The sequence below is a fragment of the Myxocyprinus asiaticus genome, chromosome 46, assembly GCF_019703515.2.
Source record: "Myxocyprinus asiaticus isolate MX2 ecotype Aquarium Trade chromosome 46, UBuf_Myxa_2, whole genome shotgun sequence".
NCBI classification, from domain to species: Eukaryota; Metazoa; Chordata; class Actinopteri; order Cypriniformes; family Catostomidae; genus Myxocyprinus; species Myxocyprinus asiaticus.
Genome location: NC_059389.1, coordinates 25,677,840 through 25,698,994, shown reverse-complemented (window position 1 = coordinate 25,698,994; position 21,155 = coordinate 25,677,840). Strand labels below are relative to the sequence as shown.

Genomic DNA, 21,155 nt, shown 5'->3' with positions numbered 1-21,155 from the left:
AGTAGGACATGTAACCATATGAAGGCTGTATATTACATCCTGTGCAAAAATCTCAACCTTGTTACTAGATGAAAGTACATGTACATTTATCTAAATAGATTTACTAGTAAAGTCTATGTAAATAGTAAAATATTTCATATTTTTGAATATTGGTGGAGCCACACTTTCACAATCATTTGATGCCACACATGTTTCTTTTCTGTACTGTGATTTCAATCTTTGTAGTAATATTCAGGAAGAAGAAAATGATTAAGTCAACAATCACTCTAGTGGTTGGAACACTGACAACCCAGCACATTTTGTACACAAACAGATGTACAGCATAAGGAGACAAGTGGCATTAGCGGTTATGAATGTCATTGGATGTGGTAAAGGGTTGTACCAGGTTCAATAAAAGTTAAACTCAATGGACAGTAGGAATGTCATAAAATACTGATGTATCGATTATTGATCGGCACATTATTGTAACGATATATTTTTGAGGCATTGGTGTATTAACATTAGCCAACATTTGAATTAGAAGCCTAATTTGCATGCTTTCCAGTTTACCTTCCGTTTAATGTAGTCTGGCGTAATAGCGTTTGGACACCACAAGGTGGTGATATAACATTTACTTAAGTCGGTCGCACACCGGATGAAAGCACTGTGGATCTAGTCATCACTATACACACAAAAGTTATGAGCATACTGTCGATTACCACAGAAAACAAAATCATTTCAATTCATTCCTTAGTTTGTTAAAACAAAAAGGAAGTCTATGGTGCAAGTGTTTGCCACTTACATTAATACTTCCCTACAAAAATGTGTGTTATTTGAGCTGTAAAGTAGATTAAATCATCCTTTTAATGGTGGAACTCTTTTCTAGGCAGATTAACTTTTGGTTATATGTTACCGACAAAGAAAAATCATGCTTACAGTAATGCGTTTACAATGGAAGTCTATGGGGGCAAGTGTACCGGAGTGTTTAAAAGCAGAAATGTGAACCTTTTTTCTCTGCTAGAGCACTTATATTAATTATTCCCTCCATAAATGTGTATTATTTGAGCTGTAAAGTTGTTTTAATCGTCCTTTTAGTGGTGGGACAACTTTTCTAGTAGATGCACTACTGATGTGTTACCGACATACATTTTTTTCTGGTATCATTGCGCATATATTGCGCAAAAGTTATCGGTATGGTCATAGCAGGAGCTGTAATACTGGATAAAAGTTTGCTCAGACAAGGCTAGTAAGCAGTTTTATTACACGAGTCTCATGTTAACACATCTTTTGACAGTACGTTTGAAACAGTGTGTATTTTAAGGTTTATTCTGGTGCAGTGCCTTGCCCCATAGACTTATATTTTAAGATATTTTTTGTAAACATGTCATTTTTGCTTGATTTTACAAACTGATGGACAAGTAAAAAAAATAAAAAATTTGTGTTAATGGACAGGGTACCATAGATGCTGTTGATAAAGCTTAGCTTGTATTGAACCCGGAACATTCCTACACTCACTCATTTACACACACAGCTGCACTACAAATCAACAGCTGGTGGGACTAACAATGCACAATGTGAGGACACCATTTTGGGACAGAAGAGAAGACAGAAAAAAAGAGGATAGAAGTCAAGGAACTTTGTAGAAACACTTTAGTTTACACAGTTTATTTCAAGTTACATCTTCATAAGCCGAATTTAATCCAATTTTGACATTCTTCAGCTATGATGTTCTTAGCAACTTGTGAAGATGTAATTGATCCCACTATCCCATCAACTAAAGTGTTGAGAATGGCACAGGTCGTGGTAACACTTATTTTTGAAAGGCACTATACATATTGACTTTGTAACTTTAAAAGTTATGTGTTACATCAACATTTACAAATACTCTTAAATACTAATCAGCATATACTTTATTTTAATAGCGGTTTAGAATATACAATCAATTTCTGATTGATCTACAGTTAAGTTGCGCAAATTAGTTAGTAAAACCTTGACATTATGCCTTTCAGCTGAAGTGCTATAATAGTCACGTCGCACTTATCAAAAGAGGGAGGTTAAAGTGGGGCCACCATGCAGGCACCTTCACCCAGAGAGGGCTGCCGCCACTGGGCATGGCAGGTTGGGGTTGCGGGGCAGAGCAGGGCAGGAAAGCAGCAGGCATCTGCGACAGCAGCTGTCACACATACACACCCTCAGGGTTCAGGCTGGACACCAGGGGGTGCTGCAGGTTGCGCGGGTGACCCAGGAACTGCTTGGCGGTGGAACGTGTGGGCAAATCTGTAAGTAAAATACATGTAAGATCCGAGATTCCTTCCGTGGCTCTGTAAAAATATTGATCTGTTTGTTTGAGCGTCCCAACATTGACTCGACACACCAATGGTGTGAGGTTGGGGTGGGACTATCTGTATGTTCAATAATATGTACCTGCATTAGATGTAGTGTGTGTGTGTGTGTGTGTATGTGTGTGCCATACCATTGTCTCTGTGTTTGTCCTGTAGTAGTTGAATCAGATCCAGTTCTGGATGTTCACTGAGGTCTGTACGAGATTGAGTGTGGGTAGGCAGGGCTCCAGCCTGCTGGATAAACTGCTGTAAATTACACTGTCTCAGCTCCTTATTCAACTCTTCCACCTCCTCCTGCTTGGCCTACACACACACAGAACACACCATCACAAACAGCCGGATCTCTCCCACCAATAAAATACAGTTCATTATAGTTTCCCTAAAAGCACACATTCTGTTCGTGACAGAGACATCTATTCACTGATCTGGACAATGTAATCTTGGAGTTCAACAGGGTTACTTGTCAGATGTTAGAACGACATTTAGCAGATGTTTTTGTAATTGATTTTGAATGTATATTAATGTGCTCTTCTTAAGATATCAAATTATTGTTACAAATAAGATACTTAAAAGCACAACCTTTTCTAGATGATGCCCTCTTTCTCAGACATCAAAGCACTGAACAGTACATCAATTCAGACACTATTTAGCAGACCGGCCACTTCTAATTTTTTTGTTGTTGTTGTTGTTGTTTTTTGGATTTTCTCCCCATTTTGGAATGCCCAATTCCCAATGTGCTCTAAGTCCTCGTGGTGTCGTAGTGACTCAATCCGTGTGGTGGAGGACGACTCTCAGTTGCCTCCATGTCTGGGACCGTCAATCCGCGCATCTTATCACGTAGCTTGTTGAGAGCGTTACAGCTGAGACCTAGTGTGTGTGGAGGCTTCACGCTATTCTACGCAGCATCCACGCACATCTCACCACTCGCCCCACCGAGAGCGAGAACCACATTATAGCGACCACGAGGAGGTTAACCCAATGTGACTGTACCCACCCTAGCAACCAGGATAACTGGTTGCTTAGGAAGCCTGACTGGAGTCAGATGTTCCACTTCTATTAAAATGAATGGGAGAAATCGGAACGCCCAATGGTCAACGGATGTAGAAAGGAAGTCCCGACTTACAGGTAAAAGAATCAATCACTTTTAGATACAGACATCGCCTGTCAATCATCTCGAGAACGCTCATGCGCATTAACTATACAAGCAGGGAAAATTTTGTTTTTTAGCGTAATCTGAGGCAAAGAAGCACAATTTATTATACCAGTTGTGTCAGATTTTACTGCTGATTTGAAATATGTTCTTTGAGCTTACTCTTGACCAACCGTTTTGAAGATTTCGGTCTTTCCCCATTCAAGTAGATAGGAGCTGCACTTGTATGTCGCTTGTTTACATAGACAAATAGCTGCCCGAGAGCGTTCCAAAGATGGCTGTCAGTGGACTGACTTGCGAGAAAGACTTTGATGTGGTTTATCTTTAAAGGGATGTTCACATTGACAAATCTGAGGCGACATGACTCTTGGCAATGCGAGTGACCAGTGTTGTAGTACTTGTCTCGAGACCATATTTTTATGCAGTGGCAGTTCTGGCTTACTTGGATCAGGTAACCTGTCTTGCTGCCCCAGAGAGCATTGCCGCCCTAGGTGGCTGCAAATATTGCCTATGCCAGGATTCAATGCTGTTTTTATGGTCTTGGTCTTTTCATGGACTCTTGGTCTTGACTTGAACAAGTGTGGAATAATGTGCTAGACGGACATTTGACTGCTGTGCTGCGTATAGCCAAAATTGTTCGGTGTACTGTTCTCATTGCATGTACAGATACAATTGAACAGCCAACCAAACTCCATCCATGAAATACAGATGATTCATCTCTGTTTATCAGTTTAATGAGATGGAGATTTTCTGAACGGCCTCTACGTGTTTTAAAAATGCTTTAGCCAATAGTTACAGTACACAAATCCTACACATACTGAAGCAAATATAAAAATTATTCTCTGAATGTCTTCAGAATTGAATGGTTGGGTGTTTTTGCAAAAAGCAAAAAAAAACTTAAGGTAAGCTTACTTAACTTACAATGAATGGAATATAGTAGTGCAACTGAAATTCTAAACAAATCCAAAGTAAGTGTGAATACAATATGTCATATTTAATACACTACTGTTTGGTTTTTAGGTCCATTTTAGTTATAGTACAGTAATACTGTAGTTTGTATTGCAGAAATGTTTACTTGACTTCAAATGAATGGAATATAACAGTACACAGAAGCTAGTAGTTTCTATTACCATCTTAAGCCATATAGGTATATTGCACCTTTAATTTGAGTTTTTTACTGACATATTGTTAACACTGACATGTCATAATTGTAATAAAATTGTGTTCAATTAACCTAGGATGTGGCGTATATATCATTTTTATTCTCTACTGGTAATACAGTTTGAAATAACATAAGCCTAAGCAAATACTATATGAGGTATATTTGATATATGATGAGCCTAGAGTCGATTTAGTTGTTACACTGGCCATTTAACACATTGATTGAGATTGCATTAGGCCTATATGAGTCTGGTCTCAGACTCGGCTTCTTCTGGTCTCGTTCTTGACTCGGACTCGACCTACAATACTCTGGTCGGCCTGGACTTGAAATCGTACGAGCTGGTCTCGACTACAACGCAGAGTGACTGTTAGCAAGGTGACCAAGTTGGGAAGAGTGTAGGTTAATTACAGTTTGAATTACTTTATTGGGTAACTCACACCAAACCTGTCAATAAATGTACTGGTCCTATTTTACTCCAAAATCAAAAGTAACAAATAAGAAATGATATTTTGCATATCAATGAGCCCATTGTGACTATTTTCATACAGTCATGCACATTTTACACCACATTATTGATTACTCCAGAGCAAAAAAGATGGTAATTACGATATTGTCATTTATACAAAATATTTGGTACTGCCTTTCATTTTCACTTATTTTAATAAAAATAAATAAATAAAAAAAAAGCATGTCTTTTTTTTATTTTATTGTAATGAATTTAAACATGACCATTAAAACAATGGGAATAGTAAAAATAAAACGTCCAGACACATTATGATATGAGAATTGGAGGAATAATGTGCTTAAATGTCCTGAAAATAATGTCACAATGTGAAAACAGTACAGCGACAAACTCAACTTAATCAATGTCAGTGTAAATGCCCCTTGATATTCTGATAGAGAAGTAAAAAAAAAAAAAATATTTGCTAAAGATTTCCTGCTGGAGATGTTGAACATGTTGAAGTGATTAATTTTGTTTTATTTATCGTATTTCATTACATAGTGTGTTCGTAAAATTGGATATGGAATCATTTCAAAATTCTGAAATTTGTATAACTGATTCATGTCAGTTTTAAATTTTTTATATTCTTGATGTTTGTTACCAAAACGCATGCAATCTAACAAAAATATTTTAAGTGACTTTGGAACAATTTCAGCACTGATCATTGTTGCAATTCCACTGGCAACCACAAGTTGGCGCCATGTTTCATGAAAACAGCCAAGGAAGTATGTTTGTGCCCTGCAGCTCTATTTACAGTAATCTCTGGATTTGTCCTTTATGGTTACGTTTGACACATTGCAGCCAGTAACCTCTACTTGTATAACAACACAAGCCAAATTCAAATACAGACAAGTCAAAGGTAACCACAAAGTTGTATACTCCAGTAATCACCTGACTTGAAAACTATGATTATTCATCATCTGCTGAAGGAGAAAAATCAAGTTCCTATTTCTCATGTAAGGCTTATTTTGTGGGAATAGAATCTGATTATGTAAAACAAAGTTTAGTTATGCTTGATTTCCCTGCTTTTTTTTTGGGGGGAAGACATGAAGGAAGACTTTTGAGTGGCACTGCGGTGTGAAGTACTTTAGATCTTTCTCACAGACATGCAAGTCTTTGATTTTAAGCTGCTGGAATAATGAAAAATTGAAATGCTGTTATAAAACTGTGGATGCCTAGCAGAAAAAGAAACTAAATAAGCCAACAAGTATATGCCTTTATTTTGTCTTTCCTTCCAAGGTATGTAATGCACAGGAAATAAGAGACGTATTACAAATAAAATCACTTGTTTACACACAAACGTTTGTTCGAAGATCAAATGCATATGCTCAGAGCGTGAATTTAAGTTCATATGAATCAATTCAAATGGCAAGGATGAGTTCATTTGTTTGCTTTCAAATTTTCAGTTCATAGTGCTCACATCTGTTTTGAAAAACAGCGAGTGTCTGTGTGTGATCTCCACTGAGGGAAACGCTATTTGCAGCCAAAAGAGCATAACAGTCTGGTTCCGGAAGTAAAAACCTATTCATTTTCTCCATAGGCAAACTGATTTTTAACAAGAACTTATAAACCTTTAAAGACAGACCTACCATGAGCTCCGAGGTTGTTAATCGATGGAATATGCTTCTGTTGAAGCCATCAGTTTGCATTATTTCAACTTCAGTTTTTTTTAATCATGTTTAATAGCGGAATTCCTGGTGAAGAACTACACTACCCATGATCCTGAAAAGAAAGATCCGCCAATCAGAGAATCATGGCAAACAAAGCATGTCAAACAAGCTCTGCAGTGACCGGCCACTTCCTTTATGCACTGTGAATGCGCAATCGAGTCCGTCTCCCTACACTCTCAAACTACTTATATTTGTATATTTTGAATGTATTTTTTTTTTTTTTTTTTGCAGTGGTTTGTGGGATTGTAGTTCATTCCCTCATAAAAGATGGCAAGTCTTGTGGCTTTGATTTTTGTCTGATTTTCAAATACTTTTTTGCTTCAAATCAAAGTTTGTAATGTTGCAATTCAGCTGGTTGGTTTGGTTCATGGCTTAGAACTCTTTTATAAAGGATTTTATGAAATCCCTATGGAAAAATGTATGGGAAAAATACTTCCGGAACCAAGAAGACTGAAAAACTGGGCAGGCATTGTTGCACTCTATAGCTACAGAACTCTCTCCAGAGTCACACCCTCTCTGCTTACCTTCAGCAGAGTTTCCGCCCTCCCCAGAGCCTTCTCGAAATTTAGAAGTTCCATCTCCAACTCCTCCCCGTGTTTTTGCCGACTCTGAAGCTCTGCCTTGACTAACCCCAAAGAGTCTTTTGAATCAGCTTTGCTGGGCGATACCTCCGCCTCCAGCCTTTCTTTCTGAAGGTCCTTCTCAAGTTGCATGGCACGAGTGTTGAATTCGTGCAACTTTTGTCCGCAATCATCCAGTTTAGCATGCAGTTCTCCTAACCGCCGCTTCATCCCCCGCTCCCGTTCAGTCTCTATCCTTAGCTCCTCCTCCCAGAACACCTCTTCCACCAGCTCTTGCTGATTCTTCCAAAGTGTTTTCTCAAGAACATCCATTTCTGCCTGCAGGGATGACTCATCAGAAGATGACCGTTCCCAAGCCTTGCATTCCCTCTCTAAGGTCACCACCTGGGACTCCAAGGCACGTAGCTGCTCCTGCTGCTGGAGAACATGTCGGAACACCTCCTCTTTGGATGGTCCGGGCAGGTATGCGGCGTGAAGAATTGGGGATGCCCTTTGCTCAGGAGATGGCGTTTTACGAGAGTCTTTAGATTTCGTACAAAGAGAACTGGAAGGGCCTAGGTTGAAGGTGAAGGACTTTTTTGGCAATCCTCGTTTAGGTTCTGATTGAGAGGGCTTAAGCGGGAGAGTCTGGTTGTGCAGATTATTTTCTTCACTGCTGCTTGGGCCGGTCCGCCGCAGGAAGAACTGCACCTCATTGCTGTGCTGGCCAAGTTTGGCCAGGGACTCCAGTGGACACTCATTGGCCAGAAGTTGGCGCTCAGTGTCCCTCAGCCTCTGAATGAGAACATATCGACCCGTCTGACCTATAAAAAGCACAGAGGTAGTAAGACTCAAAGAAATGGATCCTATCTACAAATTGATTTATGACAATGCTACCTCTAAATGGAGCTTACAACAGGGCTATTCAGTTACGTTCCTGGAGGGCCACATCCTGCAGAGTTCAGCTCCAACCCTAATCAAAAACACTTGAACCAGCTAATTAAGGTCTTCAGGACTAGCAGATACCTAAAAGGTGCCCCGAGTTGTGCTTGTCAGGCTACTCAGCCATGGGGCGCCTTTACACTAGAGGTAACACTGCATCAGACAATGCAGCGAATTAAGATTATAATGGGGATGTTGTGACGGAAGGATGGAAAAGGAAAATGCCAGGATTTGCAAATGTTACAATCCATCATGCAACCAAAAGATGAGAACATTTACACTTTTGCCCCACAGCACTTTGACATAGGCATCCACTGACCATTGGGAATTTGGGGAAATCCAATTTGCTATATCCCCACTTGAAATGAAACTGACACAGCTCTCTCTGTATCCTCCAAACGGAGTTGACACATTTCTGTTTTTCAAATGCTTCATCTGAGCTTTCCCTAGTGTGTAGATGCCTTTACAGGCTCAATATGGTTTGGAATAGGCATGGGGATGGGGTTAGGGCCACCTCAGTCTGCCAGGAACAATTCGCAGCACCTTCCTGCAATTCAATTACTTGAAAATTACAGGCAGTTGTGTAAGAGCAGGGTTGAAACTAAACTCTACTGGACGTGGCCCTCCAGGAACCGCACTGAATAGCCCAAGGACTCAAGAGTATATATGACTATATACTTGCAGTACTCTTATTACAGGGCCAATCCCCTGAAGCTAGGACTGTCCTGGGGATAAGTGTATTGTAGTAAAGTATACCTCAGTTTTCTGCTTGCCACTATGTCTCGCGAACAGTGCGCATGATGCAAATTTTGTTCTCAGCACAGTACGCATGGACTGTCTGCATGCTGCCCAATTTTTCTAAACAAGTGTCTGTGCATGTCGTCTGCACATGCACCTGCCGTTGACTGTACTAAAACAGTATCACAAAGCAGTCGTAATGCGCATGTGCTGAATTAATCCGTTAGGGTTTGCGGTCAAAAGTGTATACTTTTAAAGGCTGAGTGTTCGACTGTTCTCTAGCCTTTAGCCACACCACCCATTCTACAGATAACTTAATATTTACTCAGCAATCACAAGACCTATTCTTACTGGATTAGTAAGAGATAAACCCAGAGTTTATTCTCAGGGATACTTACCAATGGCTTGGGCGAGTGCAATGACCACATCCTGGCATGATGTCTCCTCTGATAAGCCACAAACCACTCGTACCACCCCGTCCACCCACACTTTCAGCTCCATCAGAGAAACTGAACAAAGATGAGCTCACATCAGCAGTGCATGGTAACGTCTGGATTCTGAAATGACAAAACAGCAAAAGTGATGAGTAATGCAATGTGTTTTCTTTTTCTGAGCTGGACAGCCTTTTCTCCCCATTTTATGAAAGAGATCAGCTCAACATTCTGCTAAACTCTTGTCTGTTCCACGGAAGTCATTTGGGTTTGAAACGACATGAGGGTGAGTAAAAAATGAGAATTTTCATTTTTGGGAGAACTATTACTTTAAAACACTGTCCAAAGACCTCAAATCAAGTCCAAAATACATCCATAAAGAACAATCTCAATCTCTACCCATCTCTCATCTTACAGATTGCTCAAACCCTGCAGGATTTCCAGTCATGAGACATTAAATCATGATGAACATCGGGTCCAGTGTGTAAGCAAATTTCAAGAGTTACTATTAGCAGGAGGTTGACAGACTCAGAAGCATAGCTCTGCTCCAATTAAATGCACTGCTGGCTCTCTTCAAAGGCGTTTTCACAGATTAATGCTTAAGGGGACAGACAGGCAGGGAGAATGTAGTTGTTCAGAGACTGCATGTGCTTGCAAGTGTGTCTGACTCCAATTTGAAGCACCACAGCAGGAACAGATGGCTCTGCTAAGGTAACATGTAGCATCCAAGCATTTTAGCTGAACAACAGGTATAGAATGAAGCCCTGTCCAAGAGATTAAAGAAACAATTCACCCAAAAATTAAATAATTTACTCACCAACATGTTGTCAGAACCTGTATGACTTTTTCTGCCTAACATCTTCTTTTGTGTTCTACAGTAGAAAGAAAGTCATACAGGTTTGGATCAATATGACAGTGAGTAAATGATGACAGATTTTACATTTGTGGGTGAACTATCCCTTTAATAAGAGTGAGACATAATGAATGCCGGATCTGTGCACTTTGACTGCTGTGAATTATGACCTTTGTTAAGAAATTCTTGGGTAAACTCTACCGCATTAACTTATGAAAACACTCAATAGCAGCGCTAAGCTATGTAGCAGACCATTTTGCAGTTGCCAGTGCCAAGTACCAAATGATTAATGCACCATCTCCGGGCCATTTAAAGAAAGGTTTAATGAAGAATTAAGAGTATAAAAGTGAAAGAATAGGGATTTAAAGATCCCATAACAATAACTTTTGGAACTCTTGACAAAACTATTCTTATCAGTGAGAAACAGGAGTGTAGGATGCAAGTTTACAAATGAGTTTATCTAAAATAATGATTAGCTGCTACCCTGAAATCACTCTTCTATGAGTCATTTGATAGTAAAGCCACAAACACAGAGTTTATAATTTATGAGTTCTCTGAAAACATGGACTACAAAACCTACCCCACTAAAAAGCCCAGCGCAGACCATGATTAATTTTTATGCTGGTCTAGGCTGATTAAAGGAATGGTTCACCCAAAAAATTGGAGTTCACGTGGCCTCTCGCGTTGGCATGTTCACGCGAGAAGTAATGTACACACCATTTTTTGAAAAAGAAACAGATACAAATACAAATCTATAGCAAAACCAATTAAGCTTCTGTAAAGCGTTCCTCCTCCTCTGTTGTAAGTAACACTGTGCTTCTGTAGTGCTTCAAAGTTTTGTGAACTTTGACAGATTTGCAGTGTTGACCAATAGGAAGTTGCCTGATTTGGCAGTGACCTCTGTGTGGGCGGTGCTTTGAGCTACAATGAATATTCGCAATGGATGAGCGAATCATTTTAGTGGTCAGGTTCTTTATAACTTCACTCTCCCAGAGTATAAAGTGCAGCATACAAAAGAGGCTGCTTGACAAATAGCGTTTGTGGTTTTACACTCGTTTCACATTTCTCTTGGCCTTCTAGTGTTATTGTTGTGGTACGCTTTCAGTTTTATAATGTGCTGTAGTAAAAAAAAATACAACTAAAATCAATACATTTTTAGTTTGTTTTGGAGTCATGAAAATGTATTTTAGTTTAACTTCAGTTTTTCCAATTAAGTTATTATTGTTATTTTGGTTAAAGGTGCACTCAATAATTATTCCTCATTAAAAAAGTTTAACTCCTAAAGACATGAACTGTAATTTTGGAATATTTGTAGGAAATCATGACCACTCACATTAAAATGAAGACTCTAGTCATATCATTGACCTTATAAAAGCTGTTTTATTCTACATGGAGAGGGTCTCCTCATGGGGGCGGCCATGTTAGAATCACATGACCAGCCAAATACTACTCACTTAATCTCAGTAACCGTCCTGTTATTGGACACTTTCACTCACTGATTAAAGTAATCATGTCTGACTGTGAATACTACATTTCTACAATGTCATCTGAAACTGAAAACTACTGATTTAAAATGATGCTGCATCCCAGCCGCTAGGTGTCAGTGTAAGTCCAAGATGACACAAAGACAAAGTTTACTGAGTGCAACTTTGACAAAAATATTTTCATTTAATTTTCATTTTCGTTTTCGTTAACGACAATAATGGTGGGTGCAGAAAGTAGTACCAATGATGGTATCGCAAAAGTTAGAAATTCGTTTTTTCCACCTGCTATAGTGAGTCTGTTGATTTCCGTTGTGTTTTTGTTCTTCCATAAACTCTGCAACAGTGCTGGCCAACTCTGAAGCGTTCTTCTGCCTTGTCCCATCTGTATTGAAGCTGAGGAATGCTACCTTGTTGGCCTGTGTGCAGCAGAGAGGGGAGAGCAAAACAGATCTTCTTTTGTCTCTTGCAGCTCTAACAGGCTCATACTAAATCAAGGCCTTGGCCTCAGGGTACACTTCTCAACACAGCCCGGGGTTACCATGACTACAAACCACTGGACGTGAAAGATGAATCGTACAGAGAAGAATCAACAGGTCCCTAATGCATTGGGCTAGTCTGACAGTTCAGATCCATGTTCACTCAAATATTGGCCTATTTCCACAATAGTCATATACCTTATACTTCGATCGGTTTAATCCAACAAAAGGCTCACGTTTTGGATTTGGGTTGATCGGCACCTCCTGCTTTGAACTGTTGGGTTGCATCTTCACATACTCCGACCAATCACACACATCCAGATCCACAGCTGCAGAAATGCAGACCCACCCCAGACACATCTAAAGCTTCCTCCCTTCTGAGGGCGTCCTCCAGAAGCTATGATTACTGGAATTATCCTGTTCCTCTCTCTCATCAACTATGTTATGTTTTGTTGGCTTTTGGGAACATGTCCTGAAGAACAAGTGCACTGTTATTGTGCAGGAGAGGTGTGATCCTTTCTCTTAATGTTTGCAGATGCTATTGACAGATGTTACTTGCTGAAAACAACTACTGGGTGCCATGTGCCCTTAACATTAAGATAAATCATAGAGATTTATTGGAAATGTCTTACATTGTGAGAGGAGTTAAAGCCCTATTCGGACTAAATTAGTTTTATATGGAGACATGGGGTAATATAATTACTACCAGAGCTTCTCTGTGATTTTAATCCTGTGCAAATCAGTCATATCAGCAATTTTTTTCAGACTTTTTCCAGACTGCGTGCTCCCGCACCAAAAAAAGATTACAGCGTCTTTCACCTTCTATAAAATGGGCAGGTTATACTAATCAAGCGCCAATTTTTACTAGGGTAAATATTACACAATCTCGTGTGTTTCTAAGTACAGAGGCACTCCTGGATGCTGTTTTTTTTTTTTTTTTTTTAACCTTGTACCTCAGGTTCATCGTGTGGTAGTATAGTGTGGAGGCGCAATATAAAAACAAAACGCAAACCAGAAATATATTAAGAAAGGACTTTGTTGCAACTTTAGATCAGATTTATTCTGCAGTAGCTAGCCTAGCCTAGCATATGCATCTTCCAGTACATAACTGACCCATAATGCTAATATTTAATAATTAGGGCTGTCGATTTAGTGTGCATTCAGTGCAATTCATAAAAAAATAATATGTAAAACAAAATTACGCAATTAATCATGTCCCGTACTGTAATACGGAATATTGCAATTCAAGCATGAAATACCACCTGTTTTCAGCAGGGGGCAGTAAGCGAAACTCTAGCTGTATAGGCAATGCGCAGCTGTACAGACAACAAACCGAACAAAACTCTCATGAGCCGTTATGCTGCATTCAGTGTCGGCCCGTGGGTTTGTGGGGCCCTAGACGAAATAATGAAAATGGGCCTCCTGGTGTAAAAACTGTCATAACTTTAAAACATCATAGAACCACTGCAAATGTGATGAGAAGATTTTTTAAATAGAAAGCATTAAAAAAAAAGAAGCACTATACTGTATAGCTCGGTAGATGACAAATAACGTGTCCAATAGCTTTTTTTTTCCCAACATGAAGATGTTACGTTAAAATGTACATGCATGCATAACAGAATATGTGTATTTTAGGTGCTGTGACAAGTCACCATTTTATTGCCTTACTTTGATCGCCTTTCAACCTTTTTCTATAAGTACAAATAAACCAATGTCTCACTTAATATGAGGTCATGGAAACTGAAAGTATGATAATTACTGGGTAACTATGTGTAAATGTTTATCTAGAGCAACAAAATCAATGAAAACAAAAAGTTGGCCAGAATGTGTACAAAACTGAATAAAAGTTAAAACAATTACATTAGGGCCTATACACAACACCTTGAAATATATATTTGTAAACAAATGTAAAGAATAAACACATACCTCTTAGAGAGCAGAGATCTTTGCAGATAGGATGGTTTGGTTATTTTCCAGATTAATTGCTCATATGTTTACTCTATGTTTTTTGCGTGTTTATATCCATAGTGTCTGAATTCCCTCCCCAGATTATTCTTGAGAAAACGTGAAAAGCCCCAATGATTTATCAAATGCTGTTTCTGCTATCCTTTACACAAAATAAGCCTCAAAGACTCAAATAGCCACAAAGCAATATTTTTCATAACTTATTTCCTGTGTTTTTATCAGGTGTGAGCATTATTCAGCAAGGTGTGCGATCTGTGTCTAATAATACTGTGATAAGAAGTCGTGCTCCAGTTTCCTGCAATGCTTTGCGTTATGAATAAATTATGCAGATTAGTGTGTACTTCTTGCTGATTTTAGATATACTGTTGTTATTTTATTTGTTGTAACTTTCAGTTATTTGTCTTTTTGTAATTATTCAGAGCTCATTTTATACTTACTATGTTGTTTTTCACCGTCATTGTGAATTGTATGTTAAATGATTAAGTCCACGTGTGTTGCACACTCTCCTGAGCGTGTGCTTGATAAACATTATTGGACAGCGGAGAATTTCAAAATAAAAGTCAACCATGTTTCTCAACCCTAATGACTTACTTCATTTACTTTGCAAGTGTTTGTGCCTTGTGGAAATTTAGAAGTATAAATGAAGAATTAAGAGTATAAAAGTGAAAGAATAGGGATTTAAAGATCCCATAACAATAACTTTTGGAACTCTTGACAAAACTTTTCTTATCAGTGAGAAACAGAAGTGTAGGATGCAAGTTTACAAATGAGTTTATCTAAAATAATGATTAGCTGCTACCCTGAAATCACTCTTCTATGAGTCATTTGATAGTAAAGCCACAAACACAGAGTTTATAATTTATGAGACTACAAAACCTACCCTAATAAAAAGCCCAGCGCAGACCATGATTAATTTTTATGCTGGTCTAGGCTGATTAAAGGAATGGTTCACCCAAAAAATTGGAGTTCACGTGGCCTCTCGCGTTGGCATGTTCACGCGAGAAGTAATGTACACACCATTTTTGAAAAAGAAACAGATACAAATACAAATCTATAGCAAAACCAATGAAGCTTCTGTAAAGCGTTCCTCCTCCTCTGTTGTAAGTAACACTGTGCTTCTGTAGTGCTTCAAAGTTTTGTGAACTTTGACAGATTTGCAGTGTTGACCAATAGGAAGTTGCCTGATTTGGCAGTGACCTCTGTGTGGGCGGTGCTTTGAGCTACAATGAATATTCGCAATGGACGAGCGAATCATTTTAGTGGTCAGGTTCTTTATAACGTCACTCTCCCAGAGTATAAAGTGTTTCTCAACCCTAATGACTTACTTCATTTACTTTGCAAGTGTTTGTGCCTTGTGGAAATTTTCAACTCCGATTTCGCAGAGATGTAGGTGTGTGACGTCACACAAACACGTCGGAACTCAGAGAGATATACAAAGTAAGTGATAAATATTCACTTTTATTAAGCAATATTGATAAATGAGTAAAAGTTCCTACATTACATGATATTAAAGCTTGTTTAACAAGCAGTTTTATAACTGTTGCAGTTTTATAAAACATGGTATATTATACTCTCTTTTCATAATCTTTTTTTTGGGGGGGGAGAGCTAGATGGTGACGGGAAGTGAGTCAGCGTCATTCAGTGTTTACATTCAACAGCACTCCATGATCACTTATATTACTACTACACTACTAAAGCTAGGAAATAGCTTTAAACGGCTTTAAACTAACAAATTCAGCATTAAGGCTCATCACAGCTGAGAAAACACCCATGAGGATAAGAAAATGACTATTCTGTTTTTTTACAACATCCCACTAACACATGGCCAAAACACATTAAAATATTCTACCACTTAAACAAAAAGTCTTAAAACAAGTGTGGGGTGGGACGGATTTCCCTGTCAGCCATTCTGTGCTTCTGATTTATGTTTCCTCATCAGTTGATCATTAAATGCATGTGGTGCTTAGAAAGCAGGGAGATTTGCTTTGAGTGTTGTGGAGTGTTTTGGTGGGTGTGTGAAGAGAGAATTACTACTGTCTCTAATCATTATGCAGTAAGAAGTGATTTATTGGGATGGCATATCCACCCCCTCTGCAGTAATGCATCATGAAGCCTGACATTATCTCTGTCCAATGAATGCTTTATATATATAAAATAACAGGGCAAATAAAGTGTCCGAGCATCCAGTGCATAGTCACTAGAGGTTTGCTGAGAACCAGAACAACTTTTGGGTCAGTTTTTCCATATATACCTTCAGCTATGTGTCATGTTCAGATTTGTAAATAAGATCCAATGAAACAGGAAGTCTGGGCATTTGCCCCTTTTTATTGAAATACCCAATAAGCTTCAGTTGATGCCACAGCCATGAACCATGATTTGCTGCTTGCTATTGCTAGTCAGAAGTGGGTGGTATTACAGACCATTCAGACCGAACGCATTCTTGCGCTAAAAAAGCTAGATATCATGTAACTAATAGAACAGAATGCAGGTATTTCTAGACGTGTTTTTAAAAGTAAACATTCTTTTTAACCTGAAATTGCATCTAAAAATGTGGCACTCCTGTGCAAGATGCAGAAAACACAACAAGACACCGTGCAATGGTCAAAAATGTCCATAAATCACATGTTTGCATAAATAAACAATTGAAAAACTAATTCAGTATGAACTGCCCTTTAGGGGATAGACATTCTCATTCCAAAGGACATTTTTTGAACGAAAAAGTTTATAGGCCCCTGAAAATAAGAAGAGTCATCATTTTTCTTATTTTGGACCTTGACAGGCCAAATTCCCATTAATTTCCAGGATGTTCTTCAAAAATTAAGCTTTTGTATTCCACAGAGGAATGATTGCCATGGGTGAAACAAATGACAAGGGTGAGTGAATTATGACAGAATTTTCACTTTTGGGTGAACTATGTCTTTAAGTTATACATTCACTGTATGACCTATTTCACGGTAGCGCCATCTTTGATTTTTTTTACTGGAATGACAACGAGGCTGTGAGGGTTAGACGTACCGTCTCTTCAATGGGTTGTACAGTTGTTTAACGTGTTTTTGTATCACTCAGCTGACGAAACATTGAAAAAATATCTTTCCAAGTAATTTCAGTAGTCAAAAAACTCCAGACAACATGAGTTGTGGAAAATTTGATGTGATCAAGGAGCTTTTTGATAGCTTTAAACAGTGCATGCCATTGAAGAGATAAGTCTATCCCTCGCAGCCTCATTTTCATTCCCGTCAAAAATCAAAGATAGCGCTACTGTGAATAAGGTCTGTACCCATTTTCTCTGTCTGCATGAAAATAATCATCAGACAACAGCGGGCATGTCCTGAACATGCCCCCCGCAAAATATTACAGGTGAGTCAGTTGGTGTTTACATTTTTGTAACCGTTTCCTCTTTGATTGAGTGATTAGACTACTTTGAATGAACAAGCACCTATAAATGTGTCATTCCTTTCACACATGAATTACTGGAGGATCAGTGTGCATTCTTTTCTAGACGGAGTTTCCATCCATAAGCTCAACAAAATAATGGCCTTGTTGCCACCATGCAGCAACAAATGTAGCCATAAAGATGCCATTTATCTGATTTCCTAAGAAACAAGAGTCGCCAATCCTGAATCAGGTGGCTGTGTTTAAAGTCAAAATGAAATCAAAATTAACTCCATTTATGTACTTAATACACATTGCCAGTCTTATTGTTACAAATTCAACAGTGGACATTATTCCAAAGAACTTGCTCAGCCTCACAAACAACTTTCCTTTTTGGCTAAAGTCATCAAGTCACCAAGTATTTTTAAACCCCTCATCTCCAACCATCCCGCTTCAGTTTGGTATGGAACGCCCACTTTAAACCATTCAATCAATGTATGATGAATAAAATCGAATCCCTTCCTACATATTTTCTCATTAAAGATCCTGTTTCTCAGAAATGTGTCAGATTGCAGAATTAAAATGCGTTGAGAATGCCATTTCATGTCGATTTTAATATAGCAGGTCATGTGCTGTAGTAGTCTGTAAATAAAAGCATACAGCTTATTAATTAGGTTATCTAGTTGTTGTCTGCTTGCTGAAGTGCCCTTGCTGAATAATATATTTTCATAGAAAATTTGTTTGAGACAAATTCCAATTGCACAACCTTTCTAACATTACAAACCACAAAGGACACAGCTTATGAGGGTGCCCACAGCTAACAAAAACACAAACACTAAAAATGTAATAATCAATTAGACCTACTGTAGCTGTGGGTCATCTACGTGTATGGTAACTGTTGTCTTAAGTTAGCCCCAACTAAATGCAGTTTTTGCCGTTTTACTTCTCCGTCAAACCATGTCAACACAGACCACAACAGCTGTGATTGGTCTGCTTTGGAACCAGAGACCTTCAACCAGGATGATAATTTTGCTTGCGACTTCTACTGTTTTCAAACATGGAAACATCAAAACAAATTTGATGGAAACACACTTGAAGGATCCTGTGTGTTGTTATTTTAGGGTTGTCCTCTATGTTTATGTTTATGGTTTCTTTGATGGTAACTATGTGATATGATGTAACGGTTGTCTTCTTTGTTTTATGCTTTTTGTTTTTATTCTTTTAATGTTCAGCACTTTGGTCTGCGCTGTAGTTTTAAAGGGCTTTATAAATAAAAGAGAGACTTTGAATGTAATCATAATGGGCCCATAAGGCAGCATCCTAACCATTATGTTTGCTCATAATGAAGTGATTTGAAACACTGTTTATAGGCACCAACTCCACGTGCCACACAAATGCTAAATTAACAATGCGCAATACTTTAATAACCATAAAAATACTTAATAAAAAACATAACAAAATTTTTTTTTATTAAAATTGGACTACATTTTAATCAACATTTTATTAGAACTGAATAAAGATATTTGTAATCAACATTTCTCGTGACTCAGTTTACCATCTTGGATAAACTTTAGAGCACATCGCAATACATTCTGGGACTGCCTTCTCCATGAAGCATGCATCCCAAGCTGCCTTTGAAAGCAGCATAATGCTGCTGCCTACATTCTGAAATGGCCTGCAAGACTCCTAGGATGCCTTAAAATGTTGTCTATGTAGGCAGCTCACTAGGTGTTGGAACCGAGCAGAAGTATCAATTTGATGGTCAATTAATTTGTACGTTGAATTTAAATCTACAAATCCACAAATCCTTCAAAATGTTAGTTAGATGCAGAGTGATCCTGCTCATACAGAGTGCATGGTTAGAGCACTGACCCTTGCCTCTAGACAGAGGAATGTGAAGGGCACCAAAAAGTGACCAGGCTTCACCCCTAACCTAAACAAAGGCAGCCTGGGAAAACAAAAGAGAATGTCTCCACTTGCTGCCCAGAAATCCCTATCTTGGCTTCAACAAGCAGAATGCACACACAGATTGCAAGTGTGTGGGCACACATTTTTGTCCGGCAGCCCATGAGAAGTTGCATATTGGACTTTTGAATCAAGTTCTGCAACACAGATCGCAAATTAAGGTCAATCTTCTGCCAGAGACCATCTGGAAAACTAGTTCTGTGTGCAACTACAAGTACATTGCAGTATAATGCATGGGTTGTAATTCTAGTCCTAATGACAGGTGGGCGGCTTTTACTTCTCATGGGAGAAGTCATTCAGGTGAAAGCGAAACATAAGGTAATTCAAAGAAAAAATAAGTTTAGCTGCGTACAAGCCCTGCAACATGGCCAGCGGGAGAAACCAGCAGTTGCGTCCAGCTTTGAAACATTATTTTCCCATGTGTGGAGCTTTGCAGTTTGACATACCCAATTAAGGGTGGGAATTCAGAACCAACTGATAGCAGCATTTATTTGCTTGTGCTGTCTGCATTGTTTTAGCATCCAGTGTACTAGGAAATGGCACAAACATAGACAAGATCTTTATACTTTAATTACTAAAAGCTATGCCAATTTTAGCTAATGTATGCATCTTCTTTACAGCTGCCAGTCCAACTGGATTCATGCTGTTTGCATCTATGCAGCCTGCCACTTGGTTCATAAGTTATTAATCACTCCTTTACATGCCTGCTACACTAAATAATTTAGAAATGTGTTCCACACTTTTATAATGTTGCTTCCTGCTCCATATTTACCTAAATGATCTATATCAAAGCCTGAGGAACAAAAGACAGTTTGCCAACAAAAGGGAGAGTTCTGAAGCATTGGCCTATTTTTAATGCAAGACTGAACAGGTGTACCTACTGTGAATGGCTGTTTTATTACAAGGCCTACCTCCCCTGTGGTCAAGTAAAAAAAGAAGTGGAAAGTTTTAAATGGGTGCAAAAACTGTAACATCCACCATCAAATGCTTTCTGAAGCAGAAAACTGGGTATTTTAAGGGAGAGTTACAAAAGGCAGGGACCAAGTCAACATGGAATAAAAATGTACCCTATTTACATATCTTAATGCACGATCTTGGTCTTAATATGCACGCTTCATCAGAGCATGTTATTTCAAAAAACAAAACAAAAAACGTTTGTCTTTGCTTCAAAATGTAATAATTGCTACAACAGCGTCAAAACTTCCTTACCATTTAAACCCCTTCCTTCCAACCATCCATTCTGGTTTTCACCACCCGGACATAACGAGCCAATCAATTCCTGATGGATCAAATGAAGTAACATTAGTAACATTTATGCTTACACAAAGAAAAAACTACTTGCCAATGGTGTACGAAAAAACAAAAACAAAAAAAACTTGATTCAAAGGGAAAACTAGTTTATTTTTCTAACCCCATAGGCAATATTGTTTTGTCTTGTTTTAAGCATAAACCCCACCAAATTTTGTTAGATTTCTCTGAAAACACAACTTAATATCTTATGTCATTCTATTATGTTCAAGTATTTTTTTCATGTTTTAAGGATATTTAGATATATCTATCATAA

At 38.5% G+C, this 21,155-nt stretch overlaps 1 protein-coding gene across 6 annotated transcripts in view; it reads right to left on the bottom strand.

Annotated features, from left to right (window-relative positions):
* LOC127435830 (ras association domain-containing protein 8-like) overlaps nucleotides 1-21,155 on the bottom strand; it is a 47,256-nt gene that overhangs the window by 1,934 nt on the left and 24,167 nt on the right. For 3 of the 6 annotated variants that reach the window (XM_051689577.1, XM_051689571.1, XM_051689572.1), the window contains 4 exons: nucleotides 9,444-9,602; nucleotides 7,330-8,189; nucleotides 2,453-2,624; nucleotides 2,170-2,256 (listed from right to left, as the gene is read on the bottom strand). In XM_051689577.1, coding sequence (XP_051545537.1) covers nucleotides 2,170-2,256; nucleotides 2,453-2,624; nucleotides 7,330-8,189; nucleotides 9,444-9,546 — 1,222 coding nt within the window. In that variant the 5' untranslated portion in view covers nucleotides 9,547-9,602. Of the gene's footprint in view, nucleotides 1-2,169; nucleotides 2,257-2,452; nucleotides 2,625-7,329; nucleotides 8,190-9,443; nucleotides 9,603-12,095; nucleotides 12,230-20,800; nucleotides 20,871-21,155 lie in introns of all 6 variants that reach the window. The other 3 variants (XM_051689573.1, XM_051689576.1, XM_051689575.1) reach the window with 2 other exon arrangements.